This window comes from Myxocyprinus asiaticus, chromosome 47, assembly GCF_019703515.2.
Source record: "Myxocyprinus asiaticus isolate MX2 ecotype Aquarium Trade chromosome 47, UBuf_Myxa_2, whole genome shotgun sequence".
Classification (NCBI taxonomy): Eukaryota; Metazoa; Chordata; class Actinopteri; order Cypriniformes; family Catostomidae; genus Myxocyprinus; species Myxocyprinus asiaticus.
Window position 1 is genome coordinate 16,222,008 of NC_059390.1, and position 23,588 is coordinate 16,245,595.

At 38.5% G+C, this 23,588-nt stretch overlaps 1 protein-coding gene and 1 pseudogene across 2 annotated transcripts in view; one reads left to right on the top strand and one right to left on the bottom strand.

Moving 5' to 3' along the window:
* The first annotated feature begins 490 nt into the window (after positions 1-490).
* On the top strand, positions 491-18,944 carry LOC127436603 (dynein axonemal intermediate chain 7-like; annotated as a pseudogene).
* Positions 18,945-20,988: 2,044 nt separating this feature from the next.
* LOC127436721 (inositol 1,4,5-triphosphate receptor associated 2-like) overlaps positions 20,989-23,588 on the bottom strand; it is a 41,051-nt gene continuing 38,451 nt past the window's right edge. For both annotated transcript variants that reach the window (XM_051691038.1, XM_051691037.1), the window contains one exon: positions 20,989-21,885. In XM_051691038.1, coding sequence (XP_051546998.1) covers positions 21,627-21,885 — 259 coding nt within the window. In that variant the 3' untranslated portion in view covers positions 20,989-21,626. The remainder of the gene's footprint in view (positions 21,886-23,588) is intronic.

The following is a 23,588-nucleotide window of genomic DNA, read 5'->3' on the forward strand; positions in this document are numbered from 1 at the left end:
GTTATTGTTATTTTATTCACTTCATTTAGCAAATTCTTTAATCCAAACTTGCAAGTGAGGAACACTACAACACAGGTCATTCATCATAATTTCCAACTACTCCATCAGATGTAAATGCTTTAAAGGGATATTTCACCCAAAAATGAAACTTCTGACATTTTTTATTTTTGTTCCAAACCTGTATGACTTACTTTCTTCTGTGGAACACAAAAGGAGATGTTAGGCAGAATGTTAGCCTCAGTCACCATTTACTTTCATTGCATGTTTTTTTTTTTAATACAATGAAAGTGAATAGGGAGTCAGCTAACATTCTGCCTAACATCACCTTTTGTGTTCCACGGAAAGAAAGAAACATGAGGGTGAGTAATTGAATTTTCATTTCTGAGTGAACTTACTTTAAGCATATGAGCAGTAGTGCACATTGAGCTGTATATACTGATTAATTTTGTGTGATGAGTTCGAGTGTGATGATTGATTGATGCATGTCAGAATGTCTGGGCCACAGGACAGAGAGCGCAAGGAAGATGATTTGAATGAACTGCGGCTTATTCTAGCTGAGAATCACACAGCAGTCATCGTGTGGGAATCTGATTGTAGGGAGACAGCTAAGGTACAAGACTCATGTAGCTTTATTCTGATTTTGCAAACAAAGAGGGACAGTCTAAAACAGGGGTCTTCAAACATTTTCAGGCCAAGGACTCCTTGATGGGTAGAGAGACTGAGCCAGGACCCCCGTTACATATTGTATAAAATTGAGTGTTGCATTTTATGCCTATAAAAACATATATTGGTGGTCTTAGCTAGTCTCCCAGCCTGGCCAAGCTGGTTTAAGCTGGGAGGCTAGCTGGTCTTCCAGCCTGACCAGCTGAAAAGTGTTCAAAACACCTCTGAAACCAGCTAACTGACCAGCCTGGCTAGGCTGGGCTACCAGCTAAAAACAGCCAACCAGCTTAGGCTGGTTTTAGCTGGTCGTGTCAGCAGGGTGTACAGCAGGGGTCTGCAACATTTTGGACATGAAGTGACATTTTTAATTTTCCTTGTTAATCCCTGTGCCAAACCTCCTATAAAAAGAAAGAAAAAGACAGACAGGCAGACAAAGACAGACAGAAAAACAGACAGACCCTGTCCATGCAGAATCATCATGTCATCTGCTCAACCGCACAGCGTAACCAACACAAAGCAGACACGTTTACTCACGTGACCCACCACTACAGCGCTGCTAAACCTGATGCATGTCACGCTTTGAGTGGCTCGTGATGAGCAGCGGTCGTGTGAATGGTTTGTCCGGGCTGCGCACTTCTGCTGACTAGTGCTGTTTAGTCACACTTTAAGATTTGGCATGCTAAAATTCATACTTCTCTCTGTCACTATAGCTCGCGTGCGAGTAAGTGATTATTCCAAATGCCAATGGTGGATCAAAAATAATTTACGGACCCCCTGCTGTACCACCGCGGACCCCCCTGGGGGTCCTGTTGACCCCCTGTTGAAGATCCTTGGTCTAAAACCATCAGCAGACACCTCTGCAAAATAACATATTGTGAGATTAGTTGTTTTGTTGTATCAATATTGGGGACCCAAAAGACTGGATTTAAAAATTGGCAGCATGATTTTTTGGTCTGGTCTTTCCAGTGGGCTTGTTATATGAGATGTGACAGCAGTCCAGACTCTTCTCTGCAGCCAGAAATCAACGCCTTCATCACTTTGTGGAGGGAGGACTCAGAAACCCAAATCCAGCGGATCTTGGAAAGCTGTGCTTTGGCTCTTCAGGTTTTCTTGAGGTTTATCTTAGTCAATAACTGATTAGTGATTGTGTAAATTATAAGGGAAAGGTGTTCTCATTAAAAGTGATAAGATATTTACTGACAAAATAGTTATTGATTGATTTCTTCTGAACAGTTGACAGATGAACTGGACTTTCTTATGAGCGGGGGACCAGAGCCTTGTGTTGCTCAGCAGTATCGAGAAACACTCCTGTCACTACAGAGTCTCATTCACTGGAAACTCAACCTGGCCACTGAGGAACTTCTAAAGGTAAGACTTCTGCTGTCTCATAGAGATCCAGAGACCCTTGTGCAGCCAGTGCCCAAAATTAACACGTTGACCCTGTAAGTGGCATACACGATTCATATCAAAGACCTACTAATCCGCCAACAAACTAAATCTTTGCATTTCCTGTATGCAGCTCACCTCTATTTTAACATAGATTGGATGCAACGTCTGTGGTTTTTGCCTTCCATCCAGCACAAAAATTCTCATTCTAACATTGAGACCAGCAACATGCAGACTGTAGTCAAAGATGAAAACGTCATCCTGTGTCTGTGGGCAAACCTCAGCAAAAACCCCAGGTTGGTCTAGCTTCATGTCTTTACAGCATGTCCACATCTTTACTGATGCAGCACCATCTGCTATGAATAATTTCTGTTGGTTTATTCTTATACTGTTAAGAGTTTAGTAAATCTTTGAACACAGAACAATCAGTTAAACTTTCTTTGGTGTGGGATTGCATGTCCTGCCAGTTTTACAATGTCAGGTAATAAGGGAAATACTCTAATATCCATGTTCCATGTGCACTGCAGGTTCAAAGGTTTCCAGTTCCAGGAGGTGGGACTGGGCTTCGAGCTACCCAAACCGCTGGCTGTGAGTGACATTGTTGTTCGGATCCTCCACACATGCTATGAACACCTGTCCCACCACAGCGAGCGAGAGCAGATTAAGAGAAAGAGGTCCATGTTGGGAGGCACTGTCACTCCCCCGTCTGCGAGCCATACTGCAGAGCAGGATGGTAAGCTGGAGGGAGAGGATGATGAAAAAAAATCGCAAAGCAGGTGGATGAAGAGACACGTTCAGTAAAATCAGATGGCAGGAAGGTGATAACTATACCTTTGATCATGCTAATGACTGTTTTCTGTCGGGTTCCGTTGCAGTTTTAATATTAATATGCATGTGTGTGTGTGTGTGTGTGTGTGTGTCTATGCTTGTCAGAAAGAGTTCTTCAATCAAGCAGTTGGAGGAAGGAGAAAGTCATATGGAGATCACCATGGAGAGAGTCACCTCAGGAGTAGAAGCTGGTTGGGTTATCCCTTGTCTTAAGCTCAATCAACAGCACTTGTGGCATAATGTTTATTACCACAAAAATGTATTTCAACTTGTCCCTCCTTTTCTTTAAAAAAAAGCAAAAGTTGAGGTTACAGTGAGGCACTTACAATGGAAGTGAATGGCGACAATGAAAGTGAATGTGGCCAATTTTTGGAGGGTTTAAACACAGAAATGAGAAGCTAATGATTTTACAAAATCACTTCTGTTACAACTCATATTATTTCAGCTGTAAAAATGTTTTTACAATCATTTGAGAGTTTTAGAGTTTGTTGACATTTCCTAGTCATAGCAACGAAGTTGTAAAATTGCCTATAACTGTACACAGAAAAGGTTAGCAAGTGATGTTATCACACTAAAATCATGTTTACACCAATATTGTTTGTCTTGTGGCTATACTTCTGAAAAAGTGAATATTTTAACATTTAAAAATTGGCCCCCTATTTATTTCCATTGTAAGTGTCTCATTGTAACAAATTCTTGCTTTTTTTTTTACATTATGCCACAAATGCTGTCAATTGAGCTTAACTTGTATTAAACCCGGAATATTCCTTTTAGTCAAGGTTGAGCAATTCAAGGTTGAGCAATTTACCACATGGACTCCATTTACACAGCTGGCATTAAAGGAATATTCCGGGTTCAGTACAAGTTAAGCTCAATAGAGAGCATTTATGGCATAATGTTGATTACCACTAATTTTCTTTAAAAAAATCAAGAACATGGGTTGCAGCGAGGAACTTACTGTACAATGGAAGTGAATGGGGCCCTTCTGTAAACCTTAAAATACTCACTGTTTCTACAGTATAGTCATAAGACATAAACAATATATGTGTTAACATGATTTTAATGTATTACAATTGCTTACTAACCTTTTTTGTGTAAAGTTTTTTTTTTTACAACTTCATTACCATGATTACATAATACCATAAACCCTAAAATGACTTTTAAAAACAGCAGAAGAATAATGTAATTGCTTTTATAAAATTATAAGCTTCACACCCTAAAAAAACCTTTAAACCCTAAAACATTGTTCCCATTCACCTCCATTGTTAGTTCCATCACAAGTGGTAAGGCGAGACACCACCATTTACACCTGGTATTAACATGCTTCTCAAATGCATCTCCTATGACCACTTGTGTTCAGATTTCAAGGGGAGGACCTTTGATTTCATGATGATATACATCAATCACTACGTTAGTGTATTACTGCATGATGAAGCACAAAAAAAGTTTTAAAGATAAAGAAAGTGTGATAAAAATCAGTGCACCATTTTTTTCTATTATAGTTGCATTTTATTTGAATCACAAATGTGACATTTCAAGCAGAACATTTTATTTTAGAATTTCATAATATGTCATTTTAGTGTAGGACCTGTATTAAAAGGAGCTTCAGATGTGCATGCTTCTCATCTTTGTCTCTTTATGTCGAAATCAGGCATACTGAAGACCAGTGGTGGGCCGTGCATTTAAAGTCTAGGCCTTCAGGGTGATTCATGCCATTAAGAAAACACAGTTTCACAATGAATAAGACACCCTATGCCTTTGGGCATCATACATTATGTCGCAGCTAACTAATAATACCAACTGATAATTTAAAAACACGTCCACGCACGAAAGCCAGAACTTGAAACGACACTTAATGCTCAAGCAAGCCTAATTTTAACTGCAGCATGACTGTTTTGTGAAATGAACGTCTCCTGAACAGACATTCAAAAATCATAATATTTCATATGAATCTATCAAGGAGGTCTATAATTCCTGGAAAAATCAATCTAATAATGTTTGCGATTTAAATGTTGCTTGCAATAAATTTCGTTTCGTCAGGGTACACGGTTATGCTGTGTTACATTCAAGTTGGATGTGGGACATTCCTACTTGATATCTCCGACCATAAATGCATTCCATTCCCCAATATTCGGAAAATGACTTTTAAGGAAACAAAACTGCAATGCTTCCATTAGCCTAGCAGGGGTTTGACTCTCATTAGAGATGTCTCCTAGCAACCCAACTGATAAACAATGCTGCAGCGCTAGCATTTGTGCTTCAGGTGTACGATTAACAAAAGAGATTATAATGTTTTATACACCTGTTTCTGCAGTTGTTTGTTAAACAAGCTTTAATATCATGTAATGTGGAAACAAACTCATTTATCGATATTACTTAATAAAGTGAATGTTTATCACTTACTTTGTATATCTCCCTGAGTGTCGACATGTTTGTGTGACATCATGCCCCTGCATCTTGGCGAAATTGGTGTTGAGAATTTCTGCACGAGCCTACAAGTTGTAATTCTGACTTCAAGGTGCATTCCATTGCACTTTTCCTAGTTGGAAGTTGTAAAATCCGACTTTCCGAGTTGAATGGAACACAGCACTACTTTTCAAAACTTGATCCGACACTGAATGCTCAAGCAGCCTAATTTACACTTTGAAAACTCCTGATGTTGCTATAACAATGCAAAAAGCACTTACCAATTTGCTTGAGGTAAAAATCAGTCCTCCTTTCCTGTTTAATTAATCAATCGCACGATCATGTAGAACATCTCAGGTTTTTAAATCCATAAGGATCTCTTTCTCAACGGCAATACCAGCAGTGATGACAGCCGACTCGTCAGCAAGATCTCGCGATTTGCTTTCAAATTATGTACATAATTTAAAGCTTGATTGCATCACTCAAGGCCAGCTAGAAGGCCTCGACTGGGACATATCCTAAAGACCACACCCACAAGAACAAATAAATCAATCTGATTGGCTGATGAATCTGACAATCTGACATTAGATGCGAATTCATTTCCACTGTTGAGGGATGTTGTGGAAATTCTGAAGGCCTGAGGGGGTGGAGCTCAGGATCACGCACTGCTTCGGCTTCGGGCATGTTGATTTGTGAAACAATTGTAAGCATCTGCTCACACTGGTTGTAAGCATCAAGGAATAAATTCTGACTAGATAAACTTTTCATTTTTCTCTATTTGTTTGTAGATTAATTAAGAGTGGAAAGCGATTAAAAATACATAGGCAAAAAGGTGATTGAGAATGAAAGGATGAAAAAATATGTATTTATTTGGCATGTTACGCCAGCAGAGAAGGCTTTGCTGGCCCTGAGAATTCTCCACTGCTGAAGACAATCTATAAAGGTTTTGTGCATGTATACATTGTGTGTGCACTTTTTTAAAATTTTCAGATTAGACTGTTAATTCCTTTGTGCCAGTTGTGTTCGGCTTTAAGTCTAAAACTTTTAGCAGAGTGGTTGATAGACGGGCGAGTAGGCGGTGCTTCAGTGTTGTCTGGGGAGCATCAGGACGGATTAGCATTTAAACCTCAATTACAATGTGGTCATGTGTGTTTTTGACTACTTCTGTATGTGGTTTCAGTGACCCGATCATAAAATAATTTGGACCCTGTTTACACCTGTATTTGGTGCTGACCACTGATCAGATCACCTGAAACGCATGTTAATACCAGGTGTAAACGGGGTCATAAAATATCATTTTGCTGTTCAGTATCCTTTTCACTGTAGGAGACAACATGTTTTAATTAGTTATGATCATTAGGGAACATTTGTAGAATACAGCCAATTCCATAACACAATATACACATAAAACATATAGTCCCAGCTCTAAAATCTGATTGGACGAGCCACTTTTAAAGGCATAAAAAATAGTCTATCAATTGTATATCAATGCACCAAGTTCACTAACCTACATTTAGACTAATTGACTATATTACTTGTTAGAAAAATTGGTGATTATTATTATTGAGGATTTTAATCATGTAATATTGGTCTCTTTTTCCATGTTGCTGTTGCCACCATTTTTTAAATCCAGTAAGCCACTCGAGGCCATGTGTGATAGTCCACTCAGCAGTGTGCCATTGCTTACAACACTGATGGAATATCACAGTAAAATACATTATGACCACTAATGTCTTATTGATTAATTATATTCTCTAGATCCAAATGGTTCCATCACATCACCAGCTGAACCTGTGATAGATAACACTGATATGCATGTAGTGGACCTGAAGCAATACACACCCCTAGGCAGAGTCTTCTACTTTGATGCATTCCATCTACTACCACCACAGTCTCACATTGTGAAGGGCTGGGAAATGACACAGGTGCATCTTCATAAATTAGAAAAACATGCATTAATCTTCATCTGTTTCTGTGCTTCTTTAAAGTTATTAGAAACAGGTCTCCGGATGTTTCCCTATCCGACAGAGCAGTCTCGTGTTCAGAGCTCTACCACAGGGAGGCTGGGTGAAAACGGTGCTGTTGCATCCCTACCTGTAGGAGTCTCTGTAGCTCTGCCTGCCTCAATAATGTTCCTGGAGGATCAACAAGTGGCACGCTGGGATCCTATCGGTGACCAATTAACACCATTAATGTGCTACACTGCTCTAATAACAATAATAATGTTTGGTTTGCCCTATAGTCTATTAATGCAATAGAAATATCACATTTTCTCTATTATAAATGTACTGCTTTAAATCCCTCCCCCCACCTATTAAATTCATGTATATTTTTGTACTCCTTACCTGATATTTATTTAAGACTTCCTGGTATCTCGACTCTGAGATGAGTCTTTCATGTTCTGTTTGAAGCAGTGGTTAAATCAATGTCTGGTCACTGGTTTGCTGCAGGTTAGCACTGGAGGACAGACTGCATGTCTGAGACATCTTATGACGCAGAGGCCTGCAGCATCTCCTTTCAGATGAATGCTTTTTATGCCTTCATATTACTGCAGGAGTCCAACGCTAATATGCCTTTCCAGTCATGGGAGCTGAGACTTCTGGGCCATGACTCTGCATTGTTTACAATCACTGGAGCTCTCACTGAAGTCAGCATCTCCATTAAGGCAAGAGAGGCCCTGTCCGATGATAAGACACATTTAAATGCTGTTGGTTCTAAAGACCAACAGCATCCCTTAAATCCAGGCCTTTTTGTGTTAAGTTGTTTTCAGCACATACGCAACAAAGTCCACAGTAAAACAGTAAAATAGGGGACTGTAAAATGTGTTGCCACCAGGGGTGTAAAGTAATGAATTACAAATACTCACGTTACTGTATTTAAGTTTGTACTGTCGTTTTTCCCAGGAATTGTACTTTTTTTAAGTAGTTTAAAAATATTATACTTTTACTTGAGTACATTTTAAGTGCTGTAACTGTACTTTTAATGTGCTATTTTCCCTCATCTGTGTTTGCTACTTACCTGTCCTGATTTTATTTTTATCTATCAACATGATTGGCTAGGGAGAGTCTCGTGACTCCCGTCAAATCACATGTAAAAAAACTTGAACGGCAGCTGTAGATCAGGCGCCAATTGTAATGGATGTGGAGGATGCCTCAAACACATTTTCAACACCTGAACATCACGCCGCACCTGAAAAGGCTTTTCACAGTGAAAAAGGACAATTGCATGATTGTGTCATGTGAGTTTAGCTTGCTCAAGCCAGATATCAGCATTAATCCTGCCTCTAATTTTAAGAAACATATCGAGGTAAATTTCATATTTCTGCTTACTAGATTCTGTGTCTATAACGTAGCCTGTAATTTAGCTATCTATCACTGAGATTATTGGGTTGATGTGAGGGATTAAGGCAATGTTATCAATAGAGCTGGGCAATAAAACAATCTTGATGTTTATCTGAAAAAAAAACAAAAAAAGAGAGATGTCCTCTTTTGAGTAATTTTCTATACTTAGCCTATGTTCTACATTTAGAACATTGGTGTTCATTACATCAATCGCGATAGAAAGACAACCACTGGTTGGTTGATCTAGATAAAATATAAAAGGTTTTTATTTCCTGATGTCTGTAGCTGTGTGCTGTTTGATTGACAGGCAGCTAATGTTTGTGCGCTAATGCGGGTACGCGATTAAATGGTCAAATACACTTTATAATTTCGCCAATGCCCGTCTTGGTGAGGCATTAATGTAAACACAGTCAGTTTGGTCTAAAGTGAACGTAAACAGTGGGACAAAAAGCGTATTTGTATCAAAATGTCAGACTTGAAGTGTACATGTAAACGAAATGAGCACTGTCTAGTAGGTTATGTCATATATATTAAGGCTATTAATCAAACAACAATAACAAGGAAACGAGAAAACCACTCACTACTTTTGGCTAAATAACTTGAGTAGCTTTAAAAGCATTAATGTAATAGAATAAAACAGTAATATTTTTAATAATAATATTTTTTTAATAATATTGTTAGTTTTTTTTTTTGTATAATACCGACCCCTGATGTAGAGAGTGTGTTAATCTGTATAATAAATTACCAGGAAAGTAGAGATGATGAAATATTTTATAATTATGCTTAGCCTTTATAAAGTTTTTTCTAATGCCTGATAGAAAAGTATCAACCTTTTTAGACCAGTACTTCAGGCAGGATATTCCACCAGTCACAAACTTCAGAAAATTGTGCATCATGAATTAGAATGAGAACACAACTATTGCTGGGCTTAAAAGATACAAGAACTAAATCAATGTGGGACATTGTATCTCAAAAGGAGGACAATGTGGCCCCCCATGGGCTACTTAAAGAAATAGTTTACTCAAAAATGAAAATCCTCTCAACATTTACTCACCCTCATGCCATCCCAGATGTGTATGACTTTCTTTTTTCAGCAGAACACAAATGAAGATTTTTAGAAGAATATTTCAGCTCTGTAGATCCATACAATACAAGTGAATGGATGCCAGAATTCTGACTCTCCAAAAAGCACATAAATGCAGCACAAAAGTAATCCATATGACTCCAGTGGTTAAATCCATGACTTCAGAAGTTACTGTATATGGTGTGGGTGAGAAACAGATCAATATTTAAGTCCATTTTTGCTAGAAATTATTTTCCCTGCCCAGTAGATGGCAATATGCATGAATAATGTGAATCACCAAAAACAAAAGAAGAAAGTGAAAGTTAAAGTGGAGATTGAGAATTTATAGTAAAAATTAACCTGTTTCTCACCCAACCTATCACAACTCTTCTGAAGTCGTGGATTTAACCACTGGAGTCACATGGATTAGGCTACTTTTATGCTGATTTATGTGATTTTTGGAGCTTCAAAATATTGGCACCCATTCACTTGCATTGTATGGACCAAAAGAGCGGAGATATCTTATAGAAGAAAGAAAGTCATACACATCTGGGATGGTATAAGGGTGACTAAATGATGAGAGAATTTTCATTTTTGTGTGAATTATTCCTTTAAAGCCCGATGTGGCCCCTGTACCAAACAGCTGCTCTACCGCCTCTATTGTGCGGGACATGACGCACCAAGTGACCCTGCTTTTTTAGTTTTTTGTTTTTTTGTTTTTGCATTCCTTGAATTGTTTTGAACATGTTTTACACGCAACAATAACTCTCTCAGTCAGCATTTAGGAAAATTTAGACCCTACATATAAACTGATTTTATTGTAATTGTTTCATACATTATGATATTGAAAATAACTTTCATCTTTTCATTTCTGTAATCATGTTGCCCTTTTATTTATTTTTTATCAGATTCATGTAGTGTTTACAGTATCATAGATAAGTGATGCATTTTAAAAGTTGTCAATCACAAACACCTATAAAATACCTAGATTTTTTTATTCTTTCTGGCAAACAACCATAAAAGGGAATGTAAATTAAGGTATGTGTGCTACATTTTTAAATTGCAACATAGAGTTTTTATTATAAAGGGGCATAGTTTCGCAACACAGTACTCAATACTCACTACTCATGAGTACTTTTAAATGAGCTACTCTTTTACTCTCACTTGAGTAGTTTTTAGGACAGGTACTTTTACTCTACTCAAACTAAATTTTTAAAGAAGTAACAGTACTTTTACTTGAGTATTATTTTTCAGTACTCTTTCCACCCCTGGTTGCCACCTATGAATAATCTTAAGTATTGAGACATCTAGCTGTTTCTCTCATAGGGTAAGCTGTGTATGCTGTACATAGAGGATGCAAAGGGACTGGATCATCTACTTGGGAATTGGATGAGCCCTCAAGCACTACAGAAGACCATGAGGAGAGCTGGGATCAATGTATTTGTGAATGAATATTCAGACAAATATGTCAGTGTGATAGTTCTCTAGCTTTCTTTCAAAGAGGGAGCAGGAGTCAGACAAACAATTCACTGAGTCTTTTATTCTCACACTTTTCAGTAAATACCCACATACAAGATGGCTTTTCAGCACACCCGATCACACACACACTGTCAGGTTTGTGTGTAGCTCTCTCTCTCTCCTCCAGTGGTCTGGATTGCCCTCTTATCCCTCTCCAGCTCTCACTGCAACACAAAACAACTGTTAGAGATAATTTCCCACAGGTGTCAATCCTTACCGCTCTTCCTCTCCCAGCCTCACTCTCTACAGACGTACATAGGTCCCCCTCGTGCTGCAAAAACAGTGCCAAACTGCATCTCAGAATAGCATTCTGAGATGCTATTCTTCTCACCACAATTGTACAGAGCGGTTATCTGAGTTACCGTAGACTTTGTCAGTTCGAACCAGTCTGGCCATTCTCTGTTGACCTCTCTCATCAACAAGGCATTTCCATCCACAGAACTGCCCCTCACTGGATGTTTTTCGTTTTTGGCACCATTCTGAGTAAATTCTAGAGACTGTTGTGCGTGAAAATCCCAGGAGATCAGCGGTTACAGAAATACTCAAACCAGCCCGTCTAGCACCAAGTCATTAAAACTAATTTTTTGACCACTCCACAGATTTCATATTAGCAAATTATAGTTTTGGCAAGTCGTTTAGGACATCTACTTTGTGCATGACACAAATAATTTTTCCAACAATCGTTTTCAGACAGACTGTTTCACTTTTAATTGACTACAATTCCAGTGGGTCAGAAGTTTACATTCACTAAGTTAACAGTGCCTTTAAGCAGCTTGGAAAATTCCAGAAAATGATGTAAACCTTTAGGCAATTAGCCAATTAGCTTCTGATAGGCTAATTGGAATCAATTGGAGGTGCACCTGTGGATGTATTTTAAGGCCTACCTTCAAACTCAGTGCCTCTTTGCTTAACATCATGGGAAAATCAAAAGAAATCAGCCAAGACCTCAGAAAAAAATTGTGGACCTCCACAAGTCTGGTTCATCCTTGGGAGCAATTTCCAAACGCCTGAAGGTACCACATTCATCTGTACAAACAATAGTACCCAATATACAATGTATAAAGACCATGGGACCTCATACGTTCATCGTTTACCGCGTTTCGGGTTTTCCGCTTTTCTACTGTTTCATCTGTGTGTATTTTACCTGTTGTTGCTGGCGCCTAGCTCGAGTCTGTGTTTGTAGCCTGCTAGCTTTTTTTAGCATCGCTTATCTCTCTGTTTTCAGCTTTTAATTCTTAACATCTGCCATTTTTCAGTGCGCATCGGGTTTTCCCCTGCATTTTCCTCATGCATCCGCTTTCTGTTTTTATCGTGATTAAACTCACCCATTTTTCTCTTCTGTGTTACACGGATTATTGCATCAATCTCAAAGCACTGCTTATCAAGAACAACCATAACAACTAACAATTGCGTGAGGGATTCACATTGATCTCAAACCCTCACCGCTCAAGAATAATCAACAACAACTACAACAAACAATTGCAGTAAGTCATGGCTTCCACTCAAGTTATTTCTTCCTGCATTGCATGTCACATGTTTACTATAGCTTCTTCCGTCAGCAGTGAGGGATTCAAATGTGATGAATGTAAGGAATTAGTCAGGCTGACGGAGAAGGCTAATGAGTTAGAGACACACATCGAACGCTAGTGGAGGTCCGTGAGAAAGAGAAGTCGGTAGATACTGTTTTGGATGCGGGTAGTACAACGAGCAATACACACACTTTGGTTCCGGCTCTAGAGCCCCCGCAGCAGAGCGTTTGTGTGATGTCTTGGTGGCATACTCGCTCAGCAAAGCAACACCACTCTCCGTTCCTGTTAAGGTTTCCAATCGATTCTCCCCACTCAGTGATGCACCCACTGAGAATCATGTTGAAAGATCCCTAATAATTGGTGATTCTATTGTAAGGAACGTGGAAATAGAGACTCCAGCCACTATTGTTAAATGCATTTCTAGGGCATGAGCATTTGACATCAGATCAAATTTGCAAATGCTGGCTAATACTAAATGTAGATTTTCTAAAATTGTTATTCATGTTGGCACTAATGATGTCCGGCTTCGCCAGTCGGAGCTCACTAGAGATAATGTTAAAGAGGTGTGTGAACTTGCAAAAATGATGTCAGACACTGTAATATGCTCTACCCCCCTCCCTGCTCGTCGTGGTGATGAGGTTTATAGTAGATTAGTGTCACTGAATGGCTGGATGTCTGAGAGGTGTCTGGAGAATAGCATAGGATTTATAGACAGTTGGAAGAATCTTTGGGGTAGACCTGACCTGCTAAAGAGAGACGGACTCCATCCCTACAGGGAAGGTGCCGCTCTCCTCTCTAGTAATTTGGCTCATAGTCTTAATAATGATAGTATTTGACTAACTGGTTAATCCGAACGTGTGCTAGCTGCCTTGAGACATCACACAGGTCACATAAACTACAACACAGAGACTGTATCACCTAGATATCACATAGAGACAGTCTGTTCCTCGAACTACCAAACACAAAACTCTCACTAAATAATCTATTTAAACTAATATAATCATCTGGTTTAAGTCAGGTTTTAGACAATATTGTTATAAACATGAGCCTCGTCTGAAGGGTCGAGGAAGAGGTGTTGCTACAATTTACAGTGAAATTTTGGGTGTTACTCAGTGGACAGGATATAAGTTTAAGACTTTTGAACTAATAATGCTTAATGTGACACCGTCAGATATAATAAAAAAATTAAAAATTAAAAAAAAATCATCTTTTGCCCTTACTACAGTATATAGCTGGGCCTTATTCTGATTTCCTTGGTGAATTTGCTAATTTTTTATCAGATCTTGTAGTTACTGTAAATAGAGTTTTAATTGTTGGTGACTTCAACATTCACACAGATAATGAAAATGACACATTGGGATTAGCATTTATCGATATTCTCAACTCTCTTGGAGTCAGACTAAATGTGACAGGACCAACTCATCGCCATAATTATACGCTAGATTTAATTCTGTCATATGGAGTTGATGTTGATACTATAGAAATTCTTCCGCAGAGCGAAGATTACCTTGTCTCTTGTATGCTGCGATCAGCTAATGTTACTCAATCTACACCATGCTATCGTTCAGGTAGAACTATTCTTTCGACCACTGAAGGTAGCTTCACTACTAATCTTCCAGATCTATCTCATACACTCAATAAGCCCCTAGAAGTCTAGAAGAACGATGAAATAACAGAAAATATAAATACAGTCTTCTTTAGCACTCTTGATAGTGTCGCCCCCCTTCGATTAAAGAAAAAAGCCCTGCACCATGGGACAGTGATCACACACATGCTCTCAAGAGAGCAGCTCGGACAATGGAGTGCAAGTGGAAGAATACAAAATTAGAGGTATTTCGCAGTGCATGGAAGGATAGTGTCTGTAGCTACAGACAGGCACTAAAAGTTGCCAGTTCAGCATATTTTTAGCAAACTCATAGAAAATAACCACAACAATCCTAGGTGTTTATTCAGTACTGTGGCTGAATTGGTTAGGAATAAAGCCTCAACTGAACCAGATATTCTGTCACAGCACAATAGTAATGACTTCATGAATTTCTTTACTGATAAAATTTAAATAATCAGAAATAAAATTGGAATTATGCAATCATCTGTCACAGTACCTCAGAAAACAGTGTCTCATAATTTTCCTCATGTGCAACTTCAATCCTTCACTGTCAAAGGTCATGAAGAGCTAACAAAACTTATCAAATCATCAAAAGCCACAACACGTATGTTAGATCCAATACCAACTAAGCTCTTAAAAGAGGTATTGGCTGTAATCTCAGAACTTCTTAATATTATTAAGAATACTCCTCGCTCTCTTTAGGACATGTCCCAAGAAACTTTAAAATGGCAGTTATCAAACCACTTATTAAGAAGCCACAACTTGATCCTGGAGAACTGACTAATTATAGACTGATTTCAAATCTCCCGTTTATGTCGAAAATACTAGAAAAGGTAGTGTCCTCCCAACTATGTTCATTTCTACAGAGAAATAGTACATATATGAACATTTTCAGTCAGGATTTAGGCCCCATCACAGTACAGAGACTGAACTTATCAGAGTTACAAATGACTTGCTCTTATCATCTGATTGCGGCTGCATTTCACTTCTAGTGCTTTTAGATCTTAGTGCTGCCTTCGACACGATAGATCACAACATTCTCTTGAATAGGCTAGAGAATTAGGTTGGCATTTGTGGACTTGCATTAACATGGTTTAGGTCCTATTTAGCAGGCCTCTACCACTTGTAAATGTAAATGAGGAATTGTCAAACCAAACAAAAGTATGGAGTGCCACAGGGATCAGTTTTAGGGCCTCTGCTTTTCTCCTTGTATATGCTTCCCCTGGGAGATATTATCAGGAATTGTGGAATAAGTTTCCACTGTTATGCTGACGATACCCAACTTTATATTTCTTCAAAACCTGACGAAATTTCACAATTCTCCATATTAGCAGAATGTATCAATGAAATCAAAGATTGGATGGCCAGAAATTTCCTTCTACTCAATTCTGACAAAACAGAGGTACTAATTATGACAAAACCTCTAAAAACAAGTCACTAAAATATAATTTGACTCTTGATGGATGTACTGTTACATAGTCTTCAACAGCGAAGAACTGAGGTGTTATATTTGATACCAATCTGTCCTTTCAAAATCAAATTACCAATGTTTGTAGAACAGCATTCTTCCACCTAAGAAATATTGCTAAATTACGACACATGCTCTCTGTTGCTGATGTCGAAAACTAATTCATGCATTCATGACCTCAAGACTAGATTATTGTAATGCATTACTGGGAGGATGTCCAGCAAGATCAATAAATAAACTTAAGTTGGTTTAAAATGCAGCAGCTAGAGTGATGACTAGAACCAATAAATATGATCATATTAGCCCCATTTTATCTTCGTTACATTGGCTACCTGTTAATTTCGTATTAATTTTAAAATTCTGTTAATTACGTACAAAGCTTTGAATGGTCTAGTTCCGCAGTACTTAAGTGACCTTCTGCCTTCTGCTATATTCTATCACGTTCATTACGGTCGCAAAATTCTGGCCTATTAATAGTTCCTAGAATATCAAAATCCACAAAAGGAGGTAAATCCTTTTCATATTTGGCTCCTAAACTATGGAATAGTCTCCCTAACACTGTTTGAGATGCAGACACACTCACTCTGTTTAAGTATAGACTAAAGACTCATCTATTTAGCCAGGCACACACCTAATTTATCCTTCAACTCACAATTAGGCTGCTTTAGTTAGGTCTGCCGGAACCAGAAACACTGATCATGATCTATAACTCTGCAATAAATTGAATGGCATCTATGCTAATATTATTCTATTTGTATCCCCTCCTCAACCTTGGGACTCCTATCCTGAGGCCACCAGAACCGGCTGAATCCAGCTTCATTCCTGCTTCGTGTTGGACTCCACTGCTACGTGTCTCTGAGTGATGATGACTAAATGCAGCCGGTGCCAGCCAAACATCACTTCAGTCTATTACGATGGACTTCAGAGGATGAACTGATGCCAACTCCAACCATAAGACATGGAATACATCATGTGCCATTGCCTGAACCTTGGACTTAGTATAGACCTCACCAAAATTACCAGCCGGATAAATTGCGACGCACCTCACTGATCTCTGCCTGCATCACCTCGGTGTAATGATGGACTACACTCTAATAATGGAATACATGGACTATCAATTAATTGCCAACAAAACTTCATCAGCCAACTAACAAAGGACAATGCATCTATGTGAATTTCTGCAGTTAATCCAGGATTAACTTCAAAGACATTAGTCATAAATCTTACAGATTTTACAAAATCTTACAAAAGTTTAAACACTGGCCCTTAAAACTTACTTAGTTTAATAATTTTAAACCATGACTTGCACTATACATAATTAAGTAATATTGGAATTATATTCATGATGTTAGCCAGAGGGGAACTGGCCCCACAGTGGCCCTGGTTTCTCCATTAACCAAAATCTTCTGGAGTTTTGTGTTCCTTGACACAGTCACCTTCAGCTTGCTCACTGGGTTTCAAAATACAATTATTATTTAATTATTTTTAAACACAATTCACAATCGTATTTTATCAAACTACACAATGATGACTAAGACATTATAGACATTACAGTTTCATTTTCTGTTAATGCATGATTTTCTGTAAAGCTGCTTTGAAACGATGTGTGTTGTGAAAGGCGCAATACAAATAAAAATTACTTAAGTTTGGAGGAAAAAGGGTGAGGCTTGCAAGCCGAAGAACACCATCCCATCCGTGAAGCATGGTGGTGGCAGCATCATGTTGTGGGGGTGCATTGCTGCAGGAGGGACTGGTTCAATTCACAAAATAGATGGTATCATGAGGAAGGAAAATTATGTGGATATATTGAAGCAACATCTCAAGACATCAGCCATGAAGTTAAAGCTCGGTCGCAAATGGGTCTTCCAAATGGACAGTGACCCCAAGCATACCTCCAAAGTTGTGGCAAAATGGCTTAAGGACAACAAAATCAAGGTATTGGAGTGGCCATCACAAAGCCCTGACCTTAATCCAATAGAAAATTTGTGGGCAGAACTGAAAAAGCTTGTGCGAGCAAGGAGGCCTACAAACCTGACTCTGGTGTAACTGTTCTGTCTGGAGGAATGGGCCAAAATTCCAGCAACTTATTGTGAGAAGCTTGTGGAAGGCTACCCAAAATATTTGACCCAAGTTAAACAGTTTAAAGGCAATGCTACCAAATACTAACGAAGTGTATGTAAACTTCTGACCCACTGGGAATGTGATGAAAGAAATAAAAGCTGAAATAAATCATTCTCTCTACTATTATCCTGACATTTCACATTCTTAAAATAAAGTAGTGATTCTAACTGACCTAAGACAGGCAATGTTTTCCACAATAAAATTTCAGGTGTATGTTAACTTCTGACTTCAACTGTGTGTATGTATATATACACATACACACAGTATATATAAACTTATTTGATTATATGACTTTTAGCATATCTATAATTTTTTTGTCCATCTCTAGGACCCATTAATAGAGCACACAGTGTATGAACAAATGGCCCTAATGTCCTCAGCCGTGGCTTTTTCCTGGAGCCGCTGGAATTCACAATGTGGCCAAGAGCACCTTGTCCTTCAGGTATGTTCCCTAAATGCACCGCTATATGCAAACTAAAACACTATTCCCGTGTCGTCTACCTAATAATGCTATTTAAACCATTGGCTATATTCTTTGTGGGTACTTCTGACCTTTAACCCTCCTCTCTTGCAGGCATGTGAACAGCTGTAGGCAGGGTCTGTGGCTGAGGAGGCGTGGTCTCTGTACCTGCTGGGTGCTCAGAGTAATCAGCTTCTGGAAATGGAGCATGATGACAGATTCTCCACGGAGCTGGCCGAGGGCACAGAGTTCCACTCCACCTTTGTGCACATGCTCAGACAGGACATGAGCAGCGAGGGCCAAGCCACAGCCCGCCAATCTTACTATCTCTGCACAGACACCGTACAGAGGCTCCTGTGTGTGACACATGTGCTAACATACTCCTGAGAAGAGAGACATCCAGAGGCACACATACGAACACATCTAAAACATCTCTGGATACCTGTTCTGATCTAGAGATATGGTCATTGCAACACCTCAGTTATATGCAGAGTAAAGAAAAGTAATACAAATGACAAGTGTCAAAATTTAATTCGAGAGATCTGTTATACCTGAATGAAGACCCTGTATATTGCCCCATTAGACCAGCAAGTGGAGCCGCCATACGTTTTGGATGATTGGATCACAAATGCAATCAATATTAATTGAATATTCCGGGTTCAATATGAGTTAAGCTCAATCAACAGCATTTGTGGCATAATGTTGATTACCACAAAAATTAATTTTGACTCCTCACATTAACTTCCATTGTAAGTGCCTCACTGTGACCCAGATTCTTGCTGTTTTTTTTTTTGTTTGTTTGTTTTGTTTTTTTAAGAAAAGGAAGTGCAAGTCAAAATTCATGTTTGTAGTAATCAATATTATGCCACAAATGCTGTCGATTGAGCTTAACTTGTATTGAACCCGGAACATTCCTTCAATGTAAAAAAAATAAATAAAAGTGGATGAATCTTTCAAGATGATGCCTGGCTCAACCCAAAATCCAAAGAAAAAAAAAAAAATCTATTTTGCTTATATTTATATACAGTGCATTCAGAAAGTATTCAGACCCCTTCATTTTTCACATTTTGTTATGTTGCAGCCTTATGCTAAAATGTTTTTTTTTTTTTTTTTTTTTTAAATGTCCACATCAATCTACACTCCATACCCCATAATGACAAAGCGAAAACCAGATTTTTGATAACTTTGCAAATGTATTATAAAGAAAAAACTTAAATATCACATTGACATAAGTATTCAGACCCTTAACTCAGCACCTTTGGGAGCGATTATGGCCTTAGTTTGGATTAAGTATTTTTGGGTATGATGCGACAAGCTTTGCACACCTGGATTTGGGGATTTTCTGCCACTCTTTTCTGTAGATCCTCTCAAGCTCTGTCAAGTTGGACAAGACCGTATGTGGACAACCATTTTCAGGTCTCTCCAGAGATGTTAGATTGGATTCAAGTCTGGGCTCTGGCTGGGCTACTCAAGGACATTCACAGAGTTGTCCCTAAGCCACTCTTGCATTGTCTTGGCTGTGTGCTTAGGGTAATTGTCCTGTTGGAAAGTAAACCTTCTGCCCAGTCTGAGGACCAGAGCGCTCTGGACCAGGTTTTCATTAAGGATCTCTCTATTTTGCTGTGTTCAGCTTTCCTTCAACCCTGACCAGTCCCCGCTGCTGAAAAACACCCCCACATCATGTTACCACCACCATGCTTCACCGTTGGGATGGTATTGCGCAGGTGATGAGCGGTGCCTGGTTTCCTCCAGACATGATGCTTGGAATTAAGGCCAAACAGTTCAATCTTCATTTCATCAGACCTTCATCAATCTTGTTTCTCACAGTCTGAGAGTCCTTTAGGTACTTTTGTGTGTCTTGCACCGAGGAGAGGCTTCTGTCTGGCCACTCTGTCATAAAGCCCAGATCAGTGGATTGTTGCAGTGATGGTTGTCCTTCTGCAAGTTTCTCCCATCTCCACACATGACCTCTGGAGCTCAACCAGAGTGACCATCAGGTTCTTGGTCACCTCTCTTACCAAGGCTCTTCTCCCCTGATTGCTCAGTTTGAAAAAATGTCACCTATTTCAATTACAGTGAAGCACATTTTCTCACTGTTGTACTATAAAAAAAAACAAAAAAAAAAAAAAAAAAAAATTAATTCTCATTACTGTAATTTGAAAAAAATATATATATATTTGTTGTCCTACCTTTAATTTAAGATTTCAATTTAATAAAATGACATTTATTGAAGACTTACCAAAAAAAAAAAAAAACATCCCAGTGCATTACAATAATTTGAATTGCCATGAAAATATATTCCACAACAATGAATGGCATGATGCAAAAAATCCTAATGATCATAAAAAATATGCTTCATTTTAAGTAAAAAAAAAAAAGTTTTTTATTTTTATTTTTAGCTCAAATATGATCTTGTTTTTGTAAGATTTACTTAAAAGAAATGTATAGTTAAAATTTGAGGATATTAGAGATTGATTCCATTTACCTAATTTTATTTCACTGCTTTGAACATGCAATCAAATGTTTAGGCATGAGTTTATGCAGACTGACTGAAGCCTCAGGATCTATTTTGTTTTTCTGCAGTAAATATTGCGATTAGTTGGATCAGTTTCTTTTATTGTGCAAAGTTTCGCTCCCCATCTTTGGAACATACAAAAGTGTATGAATTTATAATGAACACCAAACCAACATCTCCACGAGGATTAAAAACCACATGTTTGAAACAATAGAAAAAAAGAAATGTATCTACAGCAGTAAAACTGTAAAATAATAAGTTAACTTAAAATGTTTTTTTTAAAAAGGGCATCTCAATACTCTTTCAATCTGGTGATAAAAACATAGTGATGAAGAAAAAAGCTTTAAAAATGAAGTCTTTTCAGGTAACCATTGTGCTGATGTCAACTGCCTCTACGGGGCAGTCTGCAAATCTCACCTAAATGCAAATTTATAGTGTGATTGGCCAGTACTGTCATAAAACAAAATATATTAAACACTTTCTGTACACAGCATCTCTACGAAGCTCCAAGCAGTCCACCATTTTCAGCACATCCCTTTTAAGTCACCCACATTTTTCTTTCCCATCAGTAAGAAATGATCACAAAGTGTTCTAATAGATGTATAGGCAGCAGTGTTGTAGCTCATATTCTAATTCAGAGTTCTTTGTCTCCTAGTGCCTTTATGTAAGTGCGTACAGGTCAAACTCTCATTCACCGGAAGCTGACCGGCTGCTGCGGTCTGTTACACAGGAGGTTGGCCGTTGTGCCTTAGCCCTGTGTAGGGCCACAGAAGCTGCTGGATGGCCATCCATGAGTCCCCGGTACCCACAGGTGCTGCGTCCACTGCTGGCTGTAACATCAAGCTCGCCAACAGGGCCAGGAGAGCAGCTAGCACTACAAACAAGGCCATCCAAATCCAAACACCTCTGGTGCCTCTAGACACTGCAGGCCTCACCTCTGTCAGACTGGGAGCAGTGCGATCTGTTGGGCTGGGACTGGGGCTGGGAGGGAAAATGAAAGAAATATATTGGCAAGTACATCAGCATAATTTCAGCAACAGGAAGCAAGGTGTTTTGCAAGTTATTGTAATCATGCAGGCATCTCAGCTGCAGAAACAGAAAATTAATATATAACCTTAGGACAGAAACATGCTCTATGTAAGCAAGCAAACACAAATGCATGGCCAACGCATTGCAAGTGCACCTTCAAATGTCTGTGTCATTAAACGAGATGTGTTATTATTCAGGTAGCTAGCTATGTGTCGACAGTCTAAGCAGCTGTCACTTGCTCAGCAATATTCTCTTCAAACTGTTGTTACTCCATGACAGTAATTGACCTGAAAGTAGTGATGTTTCTTTTGTAAACAAATCAGTCTTTTTGAACAAATCATTTAAGTGAACGAATCGTTCTCTTTCACTTCCATACACTGACTCATATTCTTCATTCACTGACATCTCTTCCTTTCGAAGCCATTGAGCTGCTTTGGTGGCTTTTCATGCCTGTAAAGACTGTGAAAGAGCATATGATTTGCTTCACCCACTAAACGAATACACAATTCACTGAACCAGCCAAGTCGTCGTTTGAGTCTGAATGAGATTAGATGTCTCATTCATAAACTAACTGAATGTACTGGTATACTCGTACTAAATGAATGAATCACTCAGTCATCTTGTTCGTGAATAAGGATCTTCTGACTGAACGAGAAGAGGCATTTCGTTCGTTCAGCTCAGTATGCAAGTCAATTGTGCTCAACTCTTCTAAATGTACTGGTACACTCGATCGCGAACAAAATGAATGAATCAGTCATCTCGTTCAACGAGAAAAGGGGCCGGATGAATCATGAATAAAAGTGAGTGATGGCCACACATTGCAATGACATATTGATGCTATTGAAACGTATAATTATTTTTTAGGCAACTATTGTTGTCTTTTTTTGTATCGCTTGATAAAAAGTTGTGCTTAGCAGTTAACAATATGATAGATATGCTTTGCTGTCATTTCTGGGAAAACACTTTAACACTGCCGTGCTGAAGTCTTTAAGTAGATTTGTAGACACGCAAATTTTAATGAAAGATAATTAGACTTGTTCTGGTATGAATGAATTTGTGCTTTTGGTTCAATGCAATAACTTGTTCAAAACATAAAAGACTTTGCAGTCAAATTCTAAAAACAATTTGCAGAAACTGTTAATGAAAAAAATCTATAAAAAACTATTTTTGGTAAACGGATTCAAAAGACTTGTCACTGGTATGAATCTAAATCCCCACCACTACCTGAAATAGAAAGTGTAGCTGTAGACAGTTTACACTAAGAAACGTTATAGCACCCCCTTGTGGCAATAATAAGAATACAACACTTGTGTTGCATTATGAATTGCTTTGATACGTTTCAGAATACAACAACGCATAAAATAAAGATTTGTATGTTTATAAAAATGTTGTATGTTTCTGGCATTAGAAAAAATTGGAAATATACAAAGCTGGTCTCCAATCAACAATGCAAAATAAATAGGAATTGTAACATGTTCAGCAGCACAGACAGTAATACAGTTGATAATCATGTTGGCATGTACAGCAGAGACGGCTGAGGCAAGAGCACATTGTTTCACAGCCCTAAAGAAAAAATGTTGAGCATTCAGAGGAATGTGAAAAATTACAGCTGTTACTGAAAGCAATGTTTGACAAAGTATGTGAGAGCTCATATA